The 22,354-nt window shown below is 42.3% G+C and overlaps 1 protein-coding gene across 1 annotated transcript in view; it reads left to right on the top strand.

Annotated features, from left to right (window-relative positions):
- Positions 1–22,354, top strand: part of SLC25A13 (solute carrier family 25 member 13) — a 772,629-nt gene that overhangs the window by 35,424 nt on the left and 714,851 nt on the right. Inside the window, exons 2-3 of the mRNA XM_085630870.1 lie at positions 12,827–12,880; positions 18,793–18,935. Coding sequence (XP_085486996.1) covers positions 12,827–12,880; positions 18,793–18,935 — 197 coding nt within the window. The remainder of the gene's footprint in view (positions 1–12,826; positions 12,881–18,792; positions 18,936–22,354) is intronic.

The raw sequence follows: 22,354 nt of genomic DNA, 5'->3' as shown, positions 1-22,354 counted from the left end.
TTTGGACTTCAAGGTGAGGGTGTGGACCAGTGCAAAGCAAATTTATCGCCTTGAGCTAAACCTTTAGGCTGGGCCTAAATTTGAATTACAACATGAATTATTGGATTGTTGCTGTGGGTTGTGGAGAGATTATCTGCCTGTAAGTGGACCGAAATGCGCCTTCCAGAAGGAGTACTGCCTTATCCCATGAAGATGTGTACAAGGCCATGCTGACTGGAGCATCTGCAAGCACCAAGACAAGCCAAGGGCCACAAGGTTCAGCAGCCAAGATGACCTGGAAAAAAAAGACTAATGACCAACTGCACCTGATTTACAGAGCTGCAGCGTTCCTAATCTCTTGGTTTATCTTGCCACTTTCCCAGTCCCAAAAAAACCTTCACAACCCTAGAGTAGACTAGTTCTTTTAGCTGAGGGTGGTCATCCAGCCAGAATCTGGTAATTAGGTCAGTGAGATAATGCTCGCCAGTGACAGAAGAAGCTACATGAATGTCCAGTTTGAATCCTAGAAACCCCATTTTCCTAGATTGGTAAGTTGACTGCCATTAAATTGGATTGCATCTGTTATTTAGAGCTGCTAGTGATGAAGTGCAAGATGAAGCTCCATATGAAGTTATTTATTGTTATGATCCTGAATCTGTTTGAATTGTCCTTTTAAGGTCCCGAAAATATTGCATTTAAAGTCGTAGGTGAGCCCTCACTCTAAAGTGTTTTTCTCAGTGGTAAGTGTAAGCTGTGGATTCTGTATGTGCCTCATGCCCTGTGGGTTCCACCAGCACCAGAAGTCTTGCCCATGACTAGAAGATTTCGAGAAACGCCTCTTACCATCAGTGCATTCTTTCACCTGAGCGATTAACTATCAGTTGGGTCACTAACTGGTTTTAGAAGAGCAGTGCATGGTCTCCTTGCAGGATGCAAGTGACTGGATCCTTGAAGAAATCTTAAATTACGTCACTCAGTAAGACTCTTCTTTGGTTGGTGAGCTTTTGAGGTTTGGGATATTAGACTATTGGGTACAGGAAAATCCCCAATTGAGGCAGTTTGCGTGCAGCTGAGAGACATTAAAGTCATGGCGAGAAAACCCTCTGTATTTCTAGCGCAGAACAATATATCTCGCAGGGTCACCCCTTCGCATATAGGGCCAGATGTATCAAAAAAGAGTTTTGCGATTCTCAAATTGCGATTTTTAGCGAATTGCGATTAGAGAATCGCAAAATGCAATGTATGTAGGATTTGCTAAAAATTTAGCAAATCCTACGTATTCCTTATTTGCAAATCGCAAATTGAGATTTGCAAATAAGGAATACCTTCCCATTCATTCCTATGGGCTAGGAGGCCCATAGGAATGAATGGGAAGACATTCTCAATTTGCGATTACCAATTAGAGAATCGCAAATTGAGAATGCAGTTGCAAGGTTGCAAGGGTGCCAAAAGGACACCCTGTTGCACCCTTGAAATATGCATGTGTGCACATTTTGCGCCCATACCCATGTATGTGCACCAAATGGCACTTTGAAAAAAGCAAAAAAGTGCTTTTTTTCAAGAAAATTGCAAATTTCCACCAACTTGAAGTTGGTGGTAATTTGTGATTCCTTAAGGCCAAATAGCAAATTTCTCTGTGCTTCCAGAATTACATTTAAGGAATTTCAATTTGCAATTCCTTAATTGCATTTGCAGAATAGAGAATCACAAATTTTGTGATTCTCTATTTTGCGATGTATCATCCCAAAAGGCTTTTTCTCATTTGCAAACGGGCTGATTCTGAGAATCTGCCCTTTTGCAAACGGGAAAAAGGCTTGATACATATGGCCCATAGAGAATTGACAATTTCTGCAGTTGCTTGAGTCAGTCTGAACTCTGTCATGTAGAACGGCACTGTTCCTATTGCAGTATTAGAGAGAATCTCGCACCTGGGTCTAAGGAGCCATAAATATGTTTAGGAGTGTATCTGAGCCTCAGAGGGTGCTAGCACATATTGTGTTTTTACGTCTATCGTATTTTCAACTGATTTTGCCCTATATCTGTAATTAAAGTCCTATTGTTTTTGTATGTTATGACAGAGTGTAACTGTGTTATATACTGTTCAAACTATTTGAGATTCATCACCCTACTTCTTCATAGTGTAAACTTTACCTTTTTGTCTGGACTTCTCAGAGAGACTTCAGTGGCCCAAGCAAGAACTTGATCATGTAACTAGAGTGCAGTAGTGCTGGTGGCCCAAGGCACTCATGGTTATCATTACCCACACAGGATACTGCCCAACAACCATGGACTGCTCCAGGATTTGCTTCCGTGATATTTGCCTCAGTAGTTAAGTCTATGCTGCCTTTACAAATCCTTGATTGCTGCACCATTGATATGGTGGAGCAGTAACCACAGCAAAGCTACACTCTAACACCATCTATAAGTATTCAGTGATGAAGATATCTGTTGCTTCATGCATTGAATGTTCTGAATAGCAGAATTCACCAAGAGTTGGATTGTTCACCCACTAATAGGGAACGTGAGCTGGGTTTAGACCGTCGTGAGACAGGTTAGTTTTACCCTACTGATGATGTGTTGTTGCAATAGTAATCTTCCCAGTCATCCCCAATTATTGTCACCCATGCTACATTCAGCCTGTTTTAATCTTGTTTTCCTAGTGGAAAGGCCAGACTTCAGACAATTCTTAGGCTTTCTGATTCTGCCTCTCTCTGGAACTTTCTCTCTTTCTCTACCTTTCCTTCTCTCTGTTTTCCCTTCACCAGCTATCATTGACTCCAACCAACCCTGTTACAGCTGTGATCACATCGGAGACCATTATAATAGTGGCCACACTTTGCAGAACTACTAGTAATGGCCACCCACACAAATGTCACAATATTGAGTGAGGCCACAATATCATACCCAGAATATTGTCTAAAACAATATCAAGAATGTACATATATAGATAAGTATTTACAATTGTAAATTCTACATCTAAGTACCTTGAAGGTATATATCTTCAAGACAAATAGACGAGCAGTTAAGAACGTAAATACGCTCTGACATACCCGAATATAGTTCGCTTGTAGCAAAGGTCTTCATGGGCCTTCTGGGGAAAGGACGAATATCCCGTATTTATAAGAGACCGGTCGTTAATTCCCTTTACCGTTTCTCAGAACTAAAGATACAGTGGGAGAGGTGGCTAGTCTGTTACAGGATAAAGATTGGAGAGGTGTGTGTGTGGACCCACTGGTGAACGCTATTTCCACATGCCTCAGGCTCATCCATTAAGTATCTGCATGTTAATTATCTTACACCTAAATGACTATGGCAGGTGGGGAACCTCTCTGAGCCCACAGACTTCTGATGCTGTGAGAGTGGCTTATGTCATATGGTGTGTTTCATAATGTGTATTGGCAGAAAATCTTTACCACTCTGTCACTCTCTAGAGAAAGTCTTTGGGAGATCAAAAGACCCATCACCCTGGATTGCACTATTGGGTATTATTGAAGATTTGCTGTGTTGCCGTGGAGAATGTATCCTGGTAGGACTTTGCACCATGATTGCTAAAAGAGACTTTGCTAAGCACTGGACCTTTGCAACTCCCCGTTCCTTAGCTGTTTTGCATTCAGCAAAAGACTAGTGCACAAAGCAAGAGAAACCCATATATTAAGCAGGGGCTATACTCAGAAGCATAAGAAAATATGGAGCAAGTGGTGGGATTATTATGGATTCAGACAATGTGTGTAAGGGAATATAATACTTGTCAATTGCTACTGGGACAATTTCATATTGTGATTTATGTTTGTGTATTGAATGCTCTTCAAAAATAATAAAATGTGGTTATAACAAATGAGAACGTCAAGAAAACTATACTTTACATACTTACTGCTGTGATATTGTTGTAGTCTGTGCTGCAAACAATACTTTCGCCAGACGATATTTAGAATTCATTTGAGCACTATAGGAAACTACCCCTTGTTGCATGGCAACCACCATAATTTCCTAGATTGGATTGCTGCGTTTTGGCCTTTACACACTAGGGCAATGCTGTCCACTGTATGTGCTCTGACTTACCAGTAAGTCCCTAGTATATGATACCCAGGACCTGTAAGTGAACTGCAGCACACATTGTATCACCACTAAAGTGATAGCAGAAATAATGAATGTAGGCCCACTGCTATAGCCTCTCTGTTCAGTTTTAAAGACTACAAATGTGCCCTGCCAAAATAGCCCCTTTTGGCAGGCCTAAACCCTCCATCTAAATATTAATAGGTCACTCCTAAGTAGGCCTTAAATGCCCATAAGGAATGGAGCATTGTATTGAAAAGTAGGGCATGTAAAAGTATAATGTCAAACTTAAATGTGCCCTGCCAAAATAGCCCCTTTTGGCAGGCCTAAACCCTCCATCTAAATATTAATAGGTCACTCCTAAGTAGGCCTTAAATGCCCATAAGGAATGGAGCATTGTATTGAAAAGTAGGGCATGTAAAAGTATAATGTCAAACTTGTCCTTTCAGTGACAAAGTCTCAAAAGTTATTTCCTCTGTATCAGGGTTATCTGTCCCATAGGGAAGAATTGGGATACAATATTAAACATAAATAATTCTATCTTCATTTAGGAACCAGCTAAAAGGGTAAGTATCGGGCTATCAAATTTGCACTACATATTTTGCGAAATGTACATTTTAATAGTCACCTTTTATCTTCTTAAAACCTCTAGAAGCCCATTTGCATGAGCTTTCAACTGTCGCCCAGGAGCTGACTAGCCCCTTTGATGAGGTGTGAACTTGCTCCCAGAGCTGAGACAAAGGTCTTGAGTGTTCGGAGGTGTTCTGTTCCTCTGACAGGATGACCATCTGGGCAGTGCCAAGGAAGTTAATTAACTTGAGGCCTACCCTGTCACAGGCAAATTAGGCTATCCCTCCTGTGTCCTTTTAGTCCACCAGGGATCCAGTGGGAGGGATGCTTCCCTCCGAACCAGTTTTGAGTCGCCAGAGAGTAGGGGTTGCTCATTTCAGTGGCCACATCTCCAGGATGTGGACAGGAGCTCTGCTTAGGGGACAACATGTCCTGCCATGTTGGATTTTGGTAGAGAGGAGCACTTTGGGATTGTTTGCAGTAGGGCACACAGAAACTGCTTTATCCCTGGGAACCTTTTCCTATTGATAAAGGAGTGGCCATGAGTGATTCCTGCCCACATGCTAGTGGCAGGCATAAACGTGGCATCCCTGGGCCCCTTCAGAACTTTACTGGATCTGTGGAAGACCAAAGAAGGACTGCACCTGCTGTTGAGACCTATGAGGAGACCCTAAGGGATGGACCTACTCCCACTTGTAACCAAGGCAAAAAAGTGGATTCAAAGGGTCCGTTTGCTGACCGCCTGTTAAGCTACAGGGACCGAAAAGCTGGAAGAAACCCACTTTCTTGAAATAGCCCAATTGACCAGTTACAAGTGGACCTGTCTGTATCTGCCCTGGACGTTGCTGGTGGCTTCTGTGGGAGTCCTGACCCCTCAAGTGCTGTTCCTAAGGTCCGGTAACCTTGGGATCGTCATTCAGCCAAAACCTAAAAACCTGGATCTTAAAAACTTTTTGCTAACCCTTTTTTGCCTGGAGAGCTGTTGAGGAACTGGAGACCAACCTGCCAGGTGATCCTCCAAGTTTTCATCGCCAGTGGGTCTGACTTTGCCACAGCTCCTACTATGTTCTTCACCACAACAGCAGATTGGTTTGAGCAAGATCAATGCTGACTGGCAGCTGATAATGTTCAACCCCCCTCAGCTACAAACTGCAACGTTGCCCAGCTGAGGAAATCTGACCTTCAGAAAAAACGTCTGTAAGTCCGAAGGTAGAAAGCCTCACCGGGCCGAATACAGACCTGCATCCAGTCGACATCGACAACTTCCTGGGTGCGAACTCTGGACTTTTCCTGCTTGGAGATTTTCCTACCTTCATCGACGGCTTCACCAAGACCTCATCCTTCGTCAGCCTCTCATCGACGACCCTATAGTTGGATTCAGCCTTCAGTCTTGACCCGCTGAAGATTCTGCTGTCCCTGAAATTTTCTAAGTGTGGGGGTAAGTTTCAGACCAGAACGAATCCACCTTATGTGTCCTATCTGTGCTCTAGCACGGTCGGCATCAAAACTTATCTTTGTCCTAGTGTACCGCAGCCCGTTGCCTGCAGTTGTCGCTTTGTGCTTTTTGGTGCTATTTTAACTTTAAAGATACATATCTCCGGTTTCACTGATTGTATGATTGTTGTTCTTGGTGTCTTTTTTTCATTAAATGATTCTCTATTTTTGTAAATTGGATTTTTTTTTGTGTGTTTTCGAAATTTTAATTCATTCGGTACTGTTAAATGCTTTGCATATTTTCTTAAGTGAAGCCTGCTTGCTCTGTGCCATAGCTACCAGGGGTTGAGCTCAGCTTTAATTTACTAAAACCTTAACTGGACCTGACAAGAATAGTGACATTACTTGTGGTTGACTACCATCCACCCCAACTAATAATCTACTTTCTCACAAACATCAACCACCTGATGCATAAGACCAGGATACTAACAGCAGTGTAAGGAAAAGCTTTCTAATAATAAAATGCCTCCACTTTACTAATGACCTAACAGTCACAGCATTAAGTGCTCCCTGGCATAAAGGAACTACAAAAGCAGTGTATGCCCAGACGTGGGTCCCTTGCTCACTTTGCCACTGGATTCAAGCTATCCTGGCTGATGAAGGGTGTTACCCAGAAACCGGTCCCAGGATGCTTGTTTCCGGTTCAGGGAAGACCTGGCTTGGCAGTTCGGGCTGGACTGTTCCCATGGGGCACAGGGCCAAGACTGATTTGCATATAGCTGGGTCTGAATTGAGGTGGCGAAGTGAGCTAAAAAATGATGATTGATTCAACCCAGATCTGTGACTGGGGTTGAGTGTCTGAAAAGTTTCAGGGCTCCGTCCATCTCCTTGTGTTTTGCTTTGTTCTACCAAAAGCTATACATCTCCACAACTCTGTATGAACTATTATACAAAGAGTAGTTCAAGTGTGTTTTAAATTGTAATCCTTTTTGTTTACAATCCTCGGCCTATCTGGTTCTTTACGGTTTCCTAACAAATATGCACTATTTTAGTTTAACATACTAAAAGAAAATCTAGTCTTTCTTGCATATGGACTTTCTTCAATATGGCTAGAGTAGACCCTCTGAATTAAGTACTACTGCCTTAGGCTGCACTTCAGGGAGCTGATTACAGGGTACTGGTGAACTATTTTCCCTTTAGGCTGCGCTTGCCTCTTCCTGTGCCCAGACTGTCTCTAGGAGCGCCCTGGCCTCTGCCAGGTCCAAAAGGGATAATAAAAGGATATTTCGCTGACGCCATGCGGCATGTGAGAAAACTCCTCTTCATGTGTGGCTGGGTATACTGCAGGAGACCCAGGACATGCACCAAAGACAAAGGGGCTGCTGCTTCCTTTAAAGGATGGAGCATTTCAGGAGGCCGATCCAAAGATGTGGCAGATACTTTTTTTTTTTTTACTGAGGATCTTTCTTTTTTCATTATTGCATACTAAAGCTCCTTCAAATACGTGGGTTCACGATGCCTGTTGAGCAAGGCAGGTTTAAGGTTTGTGCCATGTGTTCAGCAGGTTGCAGGCAACAATAAAAATGTCAAGAAAACTCTGGTGATTAGTGTTCCTACCAGAGAGACCTGGATCTTTGTCTAGTGGCAGTTTTGACTTCTCATAAAGTAGTGCAAAGGATTAATATGCCTGTTGCTTGGAACATCTACCATGTAAATCACAGATCTGTATATATGTGGCTAGCTCAGTGGTTTACTCCTTTTGTCATAGATCTTTTTGTTACTTGCAATTCATAAATGTCAATCCTAATATGCACAGTGATCTATGAATTGTTATCAAAGAGCTGCATGCAAACTGCATGGTATAGGTTAGAACTTTGTTTTGTTTCCAGTCTTTCATTATCCTAAAGTTGCTAAAAAGGGTTTATTTGGGCGGAAATAGTGTTCTTAGTAAAGCTACCCCCAACCAGTGGGGCCAATCCCAACCACTGGGGTACGTTTTAAATCCTGAGATTGTGCTTTTTCCGAGCAAACACTCTTAAAATACACTGCCTCCTTGTATCGATGATGTGTGATTTCTATATATTTTAATCAACAGTGTCTTGTGTAACATTTCCTAAAGACTGATTACCACACGTCATTCATTCTCTGTATTATGTATTTGTGGGATGTAAATTGCTCTGACACCCTACACTAGTGTGAGTAGTGCTCTGCAACAAATGAAAGGTGTATTAGAGAGGGACACTTTTGAGACAAAGGACACTGTTGGAGGGTGGTAGTGAGGGAATCGGTGGAGATGCAGGTCATGAGGGGTGTGGAGGTAAATAACAAGGTCGCACGTGCACCACCACTGGTGCTATGGGAGTAGTGTGTTGATCATCGTGGAGACATAGCATATATACCATGAGCTCATTGTTTGATGGTGCTGCTTTTTTAATATTTGTGCCGGTCTCATTGCCATTAATAAGTCAGTTGGAGAACACTTTCAGAGGGAACATTTGTGAACCGCTGCGGGTGGGATCGCCGGAGATCTCGAGTTGAATATTAAGAGTATAGCACTGAATTAATCCAATTTTGTACTAAAAATTTAATGATGTCACACCTATAACAGAGCGATATAATATTTACGGAAGCATGTCTTAATGTAGATGATTTTATGAACCGTCACACTGTCCTTGTTATATGTAACTTAATAAAAAGATTTTTTTTTTTTTAAATGTCAGTTGCCTTTTTTATGTAACATTTACCTAAACACTTTGCAAAGGGTTTAATAGTGCCCCCTTAATTGATATGTGAATTCTTAGTTTGAATATGTTTTTTAACAAAATATATACAGTTTTTTTTTATTTAAAATTGACTGTTTTTATCTTAATGTAAAATTATTACTGCACTTCGCCCTGCACATCCATGCCCAGTCAGAGCTAGGGCTGGATGAGCACAGCTCCAAGATTTGTGCTGTCTTCTGTTTGGAAGGGGCCGGGAGGTGCGATCAGTCAATGCTGAAACAATTGTTTTGCTTGAAAACTGAATCATGCTTCCCAGAGCAGTTGCCCAGAAAAACAGGAGTCTAGTCCATGTCAGTCAAGAACTCCAGATAATGCCCTAGTCCTACTTTTAGCTGATATCACTGAAGGTCTCATAAAGACAGCTGTGCAGTATTTAAGGCCACAAGGCAGTAGTTAAGTAGGTCTGATAAGGCAGGCCAGCTTAGAAAACCTCTGTTATGTCTAATCCACTGCTGAGGCCCCTGTTGCAGCGCCTCTCCTGAGGGTAGTCTTGGCTCCGCCCCCACCTCACCCTGTTACCCCTTTCTCCCACTGCCAGCAGTGTGTTGCTCATGCTCTACCTTCCCGGTGTCTATCATACTCCGGGGCATCATAGAGGGGTCAGCGAGAGGACACGTGTGGTCTTGGGAGCAGTTTCAGTGTCTTGTGGCAACACCAGCCCCGCAGAGTTGGGGAGAGCTCTATTCTTGGAATAGTGAGCCAGAATATGGATAATTTTGGGCTCGGGATGTAAGGTAAGCCTTTCATCCTTCCGAGGTAGATGGGCTGAGTACCAATGAGTTGGGTAGCACTTCCTCAAGGTGTAACTTTTGGCGGTAAGCTTTTTTTGTAGCTAGGTATGCATTCATCCATACCCATGTGAAACTGAGTTCTGAGAATCGGTCTGCTCTCACTAGCAGGCGCGTGTTAGCACTGGAGCTAGAGTTTGGAAGGCTCAGAGAGGGGCATGTCAGCACAGGGGCAGGGGTATGAAGGACATATAGATTGGCTTATAAGAATTGCAGAGAAGAATTCCATCAGTACAATGGAGAACTCCGAGTGAATGGAGACATCAGCGCTGGGCTGTGGAGGGCCTAGTAACGGAATATTTTTAGCACAGTTGCATGAAGTTACAGCTCTTGAGGGGTAACTCGGGACCTGAGTTTTGAAGGCTGATTTTGCACTCCTACACACTGCCTTTCACATATTCCATTTCGTGAAATACATGGCATGCATATGCCCGCAGTGGGGCTTACTTGGGTAAAGGTACCTTCTGAGGCCTGGCACATGATGAGGGTGCTCACAGATGCATTGTGGCCAATGGGAGCTGGCTTGCAATCTAGGCCCTATATACAAACAATGGTTGGAACCTGGGAACCTTCGTAAGAATGTATGCTCAGACTGGGGAAGGTCATCAGGAACGAGGGTTCTCACCCTGACTGCACAGGCCAAACGTTTATTCACTGGGTTTGTGTAGGAGCTTGTCATGAGGTTGAAAAGCAGACAAGGAGACAGGGTGAAAGTAGATAGACGAGGTAAAAAGGCAACAAATGAAGAAAAACAGAAGGTTAGGACACAATAGAGCTGGATCGGAAGAGATTGTGGGAGGAGTAGGTAACTACGGAGGAGTGATACAAGGAGTGAAATAAAGGAGGGGCATAGAAGGATAGGTGAGAATGGGATATGAAGTCGACCGAATAAAGGCAGGGGAGTCACAGAACAAAAGTAAAGATGGGAGAGTAGAGGAAAGGTAAGAACAGGAAAGGAAGAAAAGGTGCAGGATAGGAGAGCAGAATAATCGTTACGGAGACTTTTCTTAGTCAGTAAGATTGGCGGTGGTGTGTGCGTCAGATTTTCCAACAATGATGTAGGTTAAAATACATTATACCGGAAGCAGGGCAGTAGGGGGCCTTAAGGAACAGTAGGAAAGGAGAGGAATTCAATTTTTTATAAAATACATTTTTTTAAGACCTTTAAAACAGAGAAGTGTGTGTCTGTTTTTTGTCTGCATGCGTATGTAAAAATCCCAAGTGAAATCTGAAAAACACCTCACCAAACACGACTTAAAGCACCTGTACCCAACTATTTACTACAGAAAACATGGATTAGAGGGGTATAACGCCCTCCTGAAGCTAGGCCCCTGAATAGGAAGGACAGAAATAATAGAAAGATTGAGAGAGAAGAAGATTTGGAGGAGAGGGAAAGGGGAGATTTGAGCGTAGAGTGAAAAGGGGGCATATATGGAGAATATTAAGGGAGGGAGACAGTAAAAAGGTAGAAGTGAATAATCAAGAAATGCTGAGGAAAAGAAAGAAAAGGGTGTGAAACCTAGAAAGGAGAGAAAAATGGTAGAAAAGAAGGAAGGATAAGAACCAACAAAAGGTGATGGTAACAAGAGGTGAGGGAAAAGGATTGAAAAGGACAATTGGAAGAGTATCTGGGCAACACCAGACACAGTAGGGCAATGGGTTAATCTCCTAGGGAGCGAAATTCATTAGTACAGTAGTTAAGTGGCCTTGCACATGATTGCTGAGAAAGAGCGGTCATCCAAAGAGAGGAGGGGTGTTTTGTAGTTGTGCTCTTCAGCTGTAACAAATTGAAAACCTGGACAAAACCGATTTTGAGAAAAGAGGTAGACAAAGGTGACAACCAAGGAGTTCAGATATAATGAACGAGAGGAGTAGGAGAGAAGCATAGTCAAGATATAGATTTGAGAGAGAAAGGGTAGTATGAGAGAGAGGACACAGAGCTCAGAGACAGGACAGCGAGATTAGAGAGAGTTTGGGGAGGAGAGAATGGTAGGATGTAGATTGAAGAGAGGAGGCAGGATAAGGGAGAAGTGGAGGAGAGCGGAAAGAAAAGTGGGCAGTATAAAGAGGCACATGGAGACGACCAACTTTAAAAATGGGAGGAACTAGAGAAGGACAAGCAAGAGATAAAGTGGAGGTTGATAGGGACAAGAAAAGGCGCGAGTAGGAGATAAGCGATTAATGACGAAAGTGAAGAGAGGAATGGTATGTAGTCAGGAAATACTTTATTCGGCCACTAAAAGCCATAAAAGCAAACGTTTGATTAAAAAAAAAAAATGCAGTAATTAAAAGATCCCACATCTGCAGTTAAAAAAAACAAATCACACAAGTCAATAGGCTAAAAACCAACAGTTCACACGAATACAGTTAAAAACACATTTTTAAAAGCTGTAACTGGGTATTGTAATAAACATGAAATACGGCCAATAAAGTGCATCAGTAATAAAGCATTAACTCAGTAGAGAGACTAGGGAGTTAGCATAACAGACACTGGGTGACACATGTAATTCCCAAACAGAGTTTACAGATGCAGGCTGACTACTGCAAAAACAACCTTTTCCTATGTCTTGTGGCCCCTGTTAAAAAGCTTGCGACCCCAAAGCAAGCCAAAGGAGAAGAAAGGTATGAAGAATGATTAGGGCACAAGAATCTGTGTCACTGGGTCTGGTAGGTGCAAGGAGCCCTCTACGCCTCCCTGTAATGGGTATCTTTTAATGCTAACCCATAGTTTGGGTCAATTTGTTTTCTGGCTTAGATTAGGACCGATGGTACCCTTGCCATGCTACTGATTTTGGTAGCTTACATGTGGCACATACTTGTATATTAAGTTGTTGTTTGTCTACAGTGTCCTCAGCCTTGATGGTAGTGCACGAAGCACCATTATTGCCACACATAAAGGAAAAAAAAATAGAGGAAACATTGCTCACGAGCTACCTTCTGGAAACCCCTGAATTAGACAGTTAACACAACCTGACCATACCCATAAACCCATGTAGAATACATAATTTGCAAATAGTTTCCCATGTGAATCTTTAGTCTGCCTATAACTACTTACCCTTGGACATGTCAGTCTCATAATTTAGAAATTCTAATCGTTGTGTGTATACAGTTATCTGCCGATTGAATATATAAATGCACTCATTTCAAATGTTTGCTTTAATGTATGTAACATAAAAATGCTACAAATTAAAAACATTTTGAACCTTTTTCTACTTATAGGTCGTTTTAACTAAGCGAGCGGACCCAGCTGATTTGAAAACCATATTTATTAAGGTATGCAAGAGGAAATTTATGTTCATAGATTTTGTGCTTAAAGGTATGTCACCTGATAAAGTGATCATTGTTTGAAAATATTTTAACTGTTTGCATTGCCAAGGATATATAGGAGAAACAAATGGAAAAAAATATACATTTGTAGGTTGACATTTTTCATTGTGTGGAGGCAGCCACATTTGTAGGTTATTCAGTAAGTATATTTCTGTCCGGTGTGTTCTTGGTTTTCTCACTTCTACATGGTTATGGCTCTTTCAAAAAAACAACAAAAAAAAGCACTGGTAGAGGGAGCTCACACTAACATCTGAATAGGCTGTGTCCTGTACCCACACAAAGGACTGATAGCCTGGCAGACAGGGCTGGGTTATAAGGAGACATTTACACCTCAAAGAGCTTCTTTGAAGTAGTCCCCCATTTCAAAGGCACATGTGGGTTTAAGTACTGGGCCATTGACCCTACCAAATCAGGAGAGTACTGGACCTGGGAAGAACTTTGGTGGAGTAAAGACTGCTGTGCTGTGCGATTGCCACTTTCCCTTGACTGACTGTTCTGAAGAACTGCTTCTCTACTTTGCTGAGCTGCTCTGCTGCCTGCAGATCTCTTCCCTGCTGAGGACAAGGGCTGGACCTATCTCTCTTGAACCCAGAGTGACTCCCAGGGCTTGTTGGCTTGCCTCCTGTTTTCTGAAATTCTCCTGGACACAAAAGACTTCCTACAATGTTGCTGGATTCTGCCATCTGTAAGTCCTACCAGTCCTAGGCCTCGTAAATGGGTTCTGCAGCGTTTTTTGCTACAAAATCGATGCATCTTCACTGCGGTGGGCGGAACCAACGCATCACCCTTCGACGCAGAGACTGTTCGGCAATATCAGTTATACAGCCTGCGCGGCTCAACGCCGATGCTGTACACAGCTCAACAACGACACATTGCCTGCATTACAATGGAGCTCAACGACGCAGTGACCTGACTGAATGGAAAAGATCGATTAATCGTGCCCTCAGCATCGACACTTTGCTCCATCCAAAGTACTGTTTCAATGGGACCTGCATGAGTCTTGTAGCCGGCCTGCGCTGCATCACTGTAGACCTGAACTTTGGATTTACCCTGGTCCCTCATGACCTCAAGTAAGCTTTTAGCGCTATTGATTTCGAAGCAGTATTTTTGCATTTATTCTTTAGGAATCCATATCTCAACTTCTACTGATTCTATTTGTGTCATTTTGGACTTATTTTACTCAGATAAATATTCTCTATTTTCCTAAACCTGCGAGTCTTTTTCATTGTGTTACTGTGTGTGTTACACAAATACTTTACACATTGCCTCTTGATCTGTGCCAAGCTACTAGAGGGTGAGTACAGGTTAATTTAAAGTGTGTATCTAGCTTACACTGATTAGGATCGTGGTCCCTACAGTTAGGGACCCAGCTTCTAACACCACTTTAAAAGAAACTCCATGGTGTTGGGCAGCCAGCGTGAAGTTCTGGAATATAATTACTCTGCTGTTGTTTACAGTGCCCCACTTTCCTGGACTCCTGAAAAATGTGATCTAGGTCTCTAAAGTCTATCAGTTTTGTTGCCACCAGCCTTAGCTTTTCCCCAGCAGGAGGGCTCCTTGTACCTGAAAAATGTGATCTCGGTCTCAAGTCTATCAGTCCTGTTGCCACCAGCCTCAGCTTTTCTCCAGCAGGAGGCTTCCTTGTGGAGACACTATGTGCCTTCTTGAGTGAGGAAAAAGTGGGCAGTCTCCATGGGCTATCACAGTTGACAGCCAGTGCTCCATGTACTCGATCCTCTTTTAAGTCTGTGTTCCTTTCGGGAGGACCACCACTCATATATTGCTGCTCCAAGCATGACCTTCCATATCTTCTGCTCTTCTTTCAAGGAGGCGGATCTGCTGTGTTAGGTCCAGTACTTGTTGAAACTTAGTCGCAGTAGGTTAAAGTACCTGCAATATATTTTGTGCAGTAGTCACTCTGACGGTGGTGTTGTTCTTAGTTGATGAGCCTTACATCAATCAGTACTATATTGATCTATTTTATCTCCAACACCTCTGTGGATGGTGTATTGGCCTCTAGAAACATGTCCTTCCAATCTGGATTCGTTCTGATCCTGCAGTGTCCACTTCACTTGGCTTAATATGTGACTGTGTTCTTGTCTAGCATGTTGCGGAAGGTCATGTGGCATCATTAACACCTATTTGTTTGATCTGGGTTTCCCCCCATGGTACTCCTTTCCTGATAGTAAGTCTTAACAATGTTCAATATCATTAGTCCTTTTCCAGTACTAAAGCAGTAGAATTCACATAGCTTAAGCAAACTTTACCATTTTCAATCAGTTGGCATGTTGGGATCATTGTAAGACTATTTACACATTTTGGGCACGTCTTTTAAGTTTCGTGTTTGCCCCTCATGGTTGCTCATAGTCCAGTCGCATTGTTTCTTCACCGCTTCTGGTACCTGTTAGATTATGTAATAGGGCCACTTTGAATAAGGAATTTGCAAACTGGGAACTCCTTTTCCTATTGCCTCCAATTTGGAGCTGCTTTGCTGTCACTGGCTCAAGTTGAGGGCCTCCAGGAACCATCTGGGTCACACTCACAAGTATTGACTACATACAGAATGCTCCACCCCTAGATAGCACACCCTTCTCCCTGAGAGAGGTTTTTCATTGCTCTCTCCTGGTGAATTCTGTGACTTGTAATTTTTTTTTGTTGTAATATATATTTTTATTTTTTGTTGGGAGATTCCTCAGTGTGGCTTGTCGATGCTCCCCTCCCATAAACACCTGTTCGACTAGTTTGATTAATGAAAGCTGTAATCAATCCGTTGTTAGGGTGTTTTGGACAACCCCTACTGGTTTTGTCACAGATAGTCACGATCTCAAATGTCAAGGTTTCACATCCGGTTTAACTCCTCTAATCCTGTCAGGTGCTGATGTGACACCGAGTCGCTCTTTCTCTATTGTGAAGCGACAAACTCGTGCAGGATAGGGCAGTCTTCTAAGCAGCAGCCACTGCACCATTCTCATTATACGGGTTTTATTAGGGATTGCCACTCCGCACCATTCACTTGCTTCAACGACTCTCTGGTTGTACTCCAACACCCTTCACATACGTAACTGCTTGGCTGCCATCTTGGTTCAGCACCAGGGCCTTTCACAACGCTGGGCAGATGTTGCTGATAAACTTCTTGATACTGCTGCATGTGCTCCTTCTCTGGCTATAACACATTCTTCCCAGATCTAGCAGGATTCACTCTGATATTTAGCTGCTGGCAGGGAGTTTGGCAGAAGAGCTGTCAGCAGTTTTTTCCACCCCTCACAAATTGAATTCATATATTATCGAAAAGTTAGATATGGTTACTTTTTCATATGCATAACTGAAGCTGGTAATGTCCACCTGCAGTGCTGTAAAACTCACTAAAACTAATTGGAACTTCAAACATTTACAGCAATATCTATTAATAAAGAAGCTCATCTTTCTTCACATTAATCAGCTGTGTGTTACTACAACCATTTGTAGCTGTATTTTCTTGGAAGACATGAGCACTGTACATGTGTGAAGATAATATTGACAGTTGGGGTTAATGTTTGTTGACTTATCTAGATGATTTCTGTAAAAGTACCTTTTTGGGTTTATCTGCCTAATGACTGGTAAAAAAGACGCTAATTGTAGAATCCTACATCTCATTTCATAGGTATGTGTAATGCATTGGGGGCAAGTTATGGCTTTGTAGCTCACCATAACAGGTGAAATTCAGTGTTTTTTTTTTCAGGGTTTGGATCGTAGCCATAACAGCATTCCAATAAAGTTTTATTTCTTGAATGTATACTGTCTTTTTCATGATATTGGGAAGTTTACTATTTTTCCACCTGTTTAGAGTTTGGTGGATGAGCTTCTCCATCACAAATGTGATGTATAACCCCTTCTGCCTTGTTACAAGTCCATTATATCCTATGGGGGGGGGAGGCAATATGTGGGTTCCCGCAGATTCTAGAACTTTCTGTCACAGGAATGTGAGGAAAATGTTTTTTACCAAAGTGTGGCCTTTGCAAGGGAAGCTGGGTAAAATTGCCTAGTGAGAGCCATGCAAGTCACGCACCCCTATACTTCCTCAGGGTGTGTATTTGCAGGTTTGCTAAGTTTCCCTAGGTGCGGCTGAGCTAGGGATATATCCATGTTGTGTTTTGGGCTGTTTCCTGTCCTGGGTTCTAGGCCAACACACACAAGGGAGGTACCATTTTTATCGGGAGACTTGGGGGAATGCTGGGTGGAAAGAAGTCTGCGGCTCCCTTCAGATTCCAGACCTTTCCATCACAGGAATGTGAGGAAAATGTGTTTTTTTTAAAGTCAAAGTTTGAGGTTTGCAAGGGATTCTGGGAAAAAAGCCTGGTTAGTGCCACACAAGTCATCCCACCATAGATTCCCCCAGGTGTCTCGTTTTAATTTTTTTTAAAGTTTGCTAGGTTTCCCTAGGTGCTGGCTGAGCTAGGGCTCAAAATCCACAGCTACCCACTTTGTAAATAAAGGGTCAGTTTTCAGTGGAAAAATGTGATGTGTCTATATGGTTTTGGTCCGCTTCCTGTTGTGGGTACTAGACCTGCCCACGGTACCTTTTTTATTGGAAGACACGTGGGAGCATAGAATAGTAGAACTTTTGTTATTAGCAATTGCATTTTGCTGCATTTGTGCATGCCAGTGTGTAAGAAATAAGACCTTTAAAAAAAATACCCTCTAAATTGTATGCTAGTACAGGTACCCACAAATTCAGAGATGTACAAAAAATACGGCGCTTAAACCGCATACCTTTTGCCCATTTCAGAAATGCATAGGTTTCCTTGATACACATTTATCATTCTACATATTTTACCAAATGAATTAGTCTATAATCTGTACACAATAATGGCATTGTACAGTGCAGGTCAGTTGTTGACTCTGGCTACCTTGGGTTCTTGGAGAACCTACAAACCCTATATATCCCGCAAACAGAAGGTTCTAGCGGGCATAATGGTATGTTGCGTTTGTAAATCTGACATTGTGACAAAGTTGTAGATGAAAGCGTTGTGACAAAGTTGCTGTTTTTTTCTTACTCACTTTCAATATTTCTTTATTTCAACAGTTAGTTTATTTGGGTAAACCTTGAGGGCTCTACATATGACTCCTTGCTGAATTCAGAATCCCCTCTACTTTCGGAAAATCTTTAACTTCCCTGGACTAACCGTTTTTTTTTTTTTACACTGGTTTCCACCACAAGCTGGAAGTAGGTTAAATGCACAAAAAATAGGAAAAATGGAGTACCCCTTTTCCTGATAGCTAGGAAGATGGTGTCTTTAGTACAGCAAACTGTTCGTTGATGCCATTTTTAATGGGGAAAAAACACACTTTTATCCAGAGCAGTGTTTTCCTATTTTTTCCCCAAAACTCAAAATGTTACTATATTTTGCCTGTTTTCACGGACCCCTCCAGAGGAATCCATATACCCGTTTAGAATCCTCAGGATGTTGGGGGGGGGGGGGAAAAGGGCATAGATCTGGCATGGATACCATATGCTGAAAAAAATTTATGGAGCCGTAAGTGAAAACTACCCCAAATAGCCAGAGAAGTAGTCAGCACTAAGGGGGAATAAGCCCATCAGTTAAGGGGTTAAGTTGGTTATGCTACACTATGGAAGTAACATGGAATCTGACCTTTTCACTGTAGTAATGTCTTAATGTGTATTTATTGGTATTCCTACTCTAAATAACCTGACCTTTGGCAAGTTCATTTTAGTTTTGCTAACATTGGCAGGTCATCTATTTCTGAATGGCAAAGGATTAAGCATTCTTTTTAAAGTTGACCTTATTCTTACTTTTGACATGTTCTGTTCCTGTAAATATAGGTTGACTTCAACTAACAAAATACTTTTTTTCCTGCAGTATGCAAGTGTTGAAAAAAATGGGGATTTCTTCATGTCTCCCAATGACTTTGTAAAAAGGTACTTGAATCTAACTGCTGATGTTGACCCCAATCCAAAAACCCTGCAACTCCTGGCGGGTGTAGTCGATCAAACCAAAGATGGGTATGTGATTTTGGTTTTTTTTATATTCTTACACCACCAAATGTAATGATGGCTGCTTTTACTGTTCTTTCTGAAATAGAAAGATCTGTTCATTCATGTTTGAGGTACTCGTGGCATGGTGGTATTGCGATTTCACAGGGTGGCGAAACATACAGACAGTTTTTTATTTTTTCTATTTTGTACCAGTAGCTTGTGAAAAAATGTGACTATCAAGTAAGCTCCAGAATGAGGTTCTACTTAAAATTAAGCAGAATGGGCTCTAATTCGTGGAGGAAAATAATTATGAGTGTGCAGTATTTACATTAGTGTTGCAGAATCCAATGTGCACCTTTATTGTGCAAGTGGACTCTTGATATTAATAAATAAACCTACGCATTGACACAGCAAATACGCCTCGCCTGTGAATGTATTGGCTTTGCTGCTGCTCATTTTTCTCCTAAATGTCTACTATGCATGTGGGGCATTAATTGTTGTTTGTATTTTTATAGGATTTCCTCAAAACATAAGGATATTAATTAAAACTCCTGGCGTTAAACTTACATATAGGTACTATACTGCCAACAGTATACACATGCACCTGTTTGGGCTCTGGTTACATAGGAAACCACCATGTCTTCAAGGCTTTCCTAAATTGCAACAGTTAGGTTGAAGACCTAGGTAAGGGTGGCAGCTCATACCACAGCTGGTCTGCTTTGACTGTGACGGCCAAACTCCTTGTCTTGACTTTCGAAATTCGTTTATGCAGACCAAATTTGCAGAGCTAGAACAAAGATATCTCAGGAGTATATCCATTTAGTCTGTGTTGTAGAGGCACAAGGCCGTATCCCTGTAGTGCCTTGAACACAATGCACATGGCTTTGAAGATGACCCTCTGCTTCAGGGGAAGCCAGTGCAACTCCTTTAGGGCATTCGATCCAAAGGATCTGTGGGATCTGTTCAACACCAGTTTTGCTTCTGCCACTTGCACTCTAAACATTCTCTTAACCAATTATTCAGGAGCTCCAAGTAGCAGGGCATTGCAGTAGTCTAATCTGCTCAGTTTGGCACTATGCACAAGGCATTTGGCTTGAATGGGCGGTAGTGGTAGCACCTTCCTTAGACTGAGAAAAAGCGTGAAGGGGATGACCCTTCGCCCACTCCCTGTATTTTATTGTTCTCAATAGGTCATAGCAACATACAGATAAAGCTGTCTGTAGACAAGACCTAAAATATGTTGACTGATCAAACTGGAAGTGCAAAAATAACCTTGGTAGAAAGTCACAAATCGTCCCTAGACTGCTGAGCTGGGAATCCTTTTACAGGACAGTTTAAAAAAAAAAAAAAAAAAAAAAAAGAAGCATAAATTGTTACAGTGAAAGTGGTTGCATATGCAATTCTGAAATATTATGATTATAGCGTAAGTTGGGAACCTGTTAGGAAGAAAGGGTCTATAAATCCAAATAATATGCAACTGGCAGAGAAATATAATTATGTCTGGCCAGCAGACCCCTTACAGATGAGCAGCCACCCGTGAAGGAAAGGCAGAATGGTACGGTCTGTATATATTTATTGACCTAATGTTGTAGTAACTCATGCCAGATCAAAATTGCAAACCTTTGCACTTGTGATGACGGAGGAAAGCAAAAAGCCTTTAATGCACTTGTAAAGGGACGGTGTATTGAAGAGGTTCTTAACTTTTAGACTTCTGTGGACCCCTATTTCAAGCTGAGGAGTCCTGCCTAAGCAATTTCTACCTCTTTTGAAACTCTCAACAATACACAAAAATACAGAAACAAGTATGCATCAAACTAATTCACAAATACTGAAATATTGTATTTCATTCACAAACAAATATAGGATTATTGAACCTTTAATTGCAAGGTTGGACCTTTTCTAACTTTGGTTTTAAATTCTAAAAGACAAAGCGAAATGCTAGGTATCTAGTATATCAGCTTTCTTTTTGTGCTACTAATGCATGTTTTACCTTTGTTGCTGCTGCAATTAAGGCTACCTCTCATCCATACTGTATTCTGTTTGCTGTACATGCTCTGCTCCTACTAATCAAACAAATAAATGTTTATTCTCTAGTTTGTTATGCCAATTTATATAGCACACTAATCTCCCGTGGGGGTATCCAGGTCCATGAGCAGGTATGTAGGCGTGCAGTTCCCACAGAGTTACTCGAAGAGGCAGGTCTTCCGCTTCTTGCAGAGCTCAAGAAGTGAAGAGGAGGCACTGATGTGTTGTAAGAGATCATTCCATGTTTCAGATGCAATGTAGGAGAACAAGCAAACTTCTGCTTTGCTTTTGTGAATACGAGGGGTGTGCACGAGTGAGAGTGAGGCCGATCATAGGTGTCTGACAGGATGGTGAAAGTGTAAGCGGCTGTTCAGGTATGCTGTTCTGTTGTTGTGCAAGGCTCTGTATGTGTGCGTGAAGAGTTTGAATTGGCTGCATTTGTGTATGGGGAGCCTGTGAAGCACTGAGGTGGGGTGAAATGTGAGTGGTTGAGTATGAGTCTTTCGGCTGTGTGGTAGATGGTCTGAAGCCTGTGCAGGAGCTGCTTGGGGATTCCAGCGTTGAGTGCGTAGCCTTAGTCGAGTTTGCTTGTGAGGAGTGTTTGTATGACAGTTTATCTGGTGTTCTGTGGCAGCCACTTGAAGATCTTTAGTACCATTCGCAGGATGTAGAAGTAGGCAGCACTCAGTGCTTTGGCTTGTGTCGTCATGTTAAGCTTGTCATCTAGGATGATGCCCAGATTTCTGGCATGGTCGCTGGGTGTTGGTCCTTGCTCTGTTGGCCACCAGGTGACGACCCATGAGGAGATCTTGTTTCCGGAGACCATTTCTTCCATATTGTCGGTGTTGAGCTTCAAGAAGTTTGTTCTCATCCATTTTGCTACCATAATCGTGCAGTTGATGAAGATGGTTCTGTAGGGTTTGTCGTGTCCGTCAGGGAGAGGATGAGTTGAATGTCATCGGCATAGGAGAGGATGGTGATGCCTTGGGATTGGATGATGCTGGTGATCAGTATCATGTAGACATTGAACCGGGTTGAGCTGAGGCACGATCCTTGGGAGACTCTGCAAATCAGGTTCTTGGTCTCTGTTGTGAAGGGTGGCTGTCTGGCTCTCTGGATTCTTCTTGTGATGAAAGGAGCAGATCCAGTTGTGTGTGGGTACTTGGATGCATGCTTCATTGAGTCTTCTGTTGAGTGTTGTGGGAGTCTGTGTTGCATGCTGCAGAGAGGTCAAGCAGGATGAGGGTTGCTGTTTTTCCTCGTTCCAGGTTGGTCCAGATGTTGCCTGTGGCTGCGATGAGTGCTGTTTCGGTACTGTAGTTTTTTCTTACATATAGGTACTATACGGCCAACTGCCAATATTGAGTGTTGTCCAGTAGGTGGTGTAGTTTGAGGTGGCTTGCGAGTTTCTTGTTGATGTG

The sequence above is a fragment of the Triturus cristatus genome, chromosome 10, assembly GCF_964204655.1.
Source record: "Triturus cristatus chromosome 10, aTriCri1.1, whole genome shotgun sequence".
Taxonomy (NCBI): Eukaryota; Metazoa; Chordata; class Amphibia; order Caudata; family Salamandridae; genus Triturus; species Triturus cristatus.
This window is presented reverse-complemented; position numbering and strand designations above follow the sequence as displayed.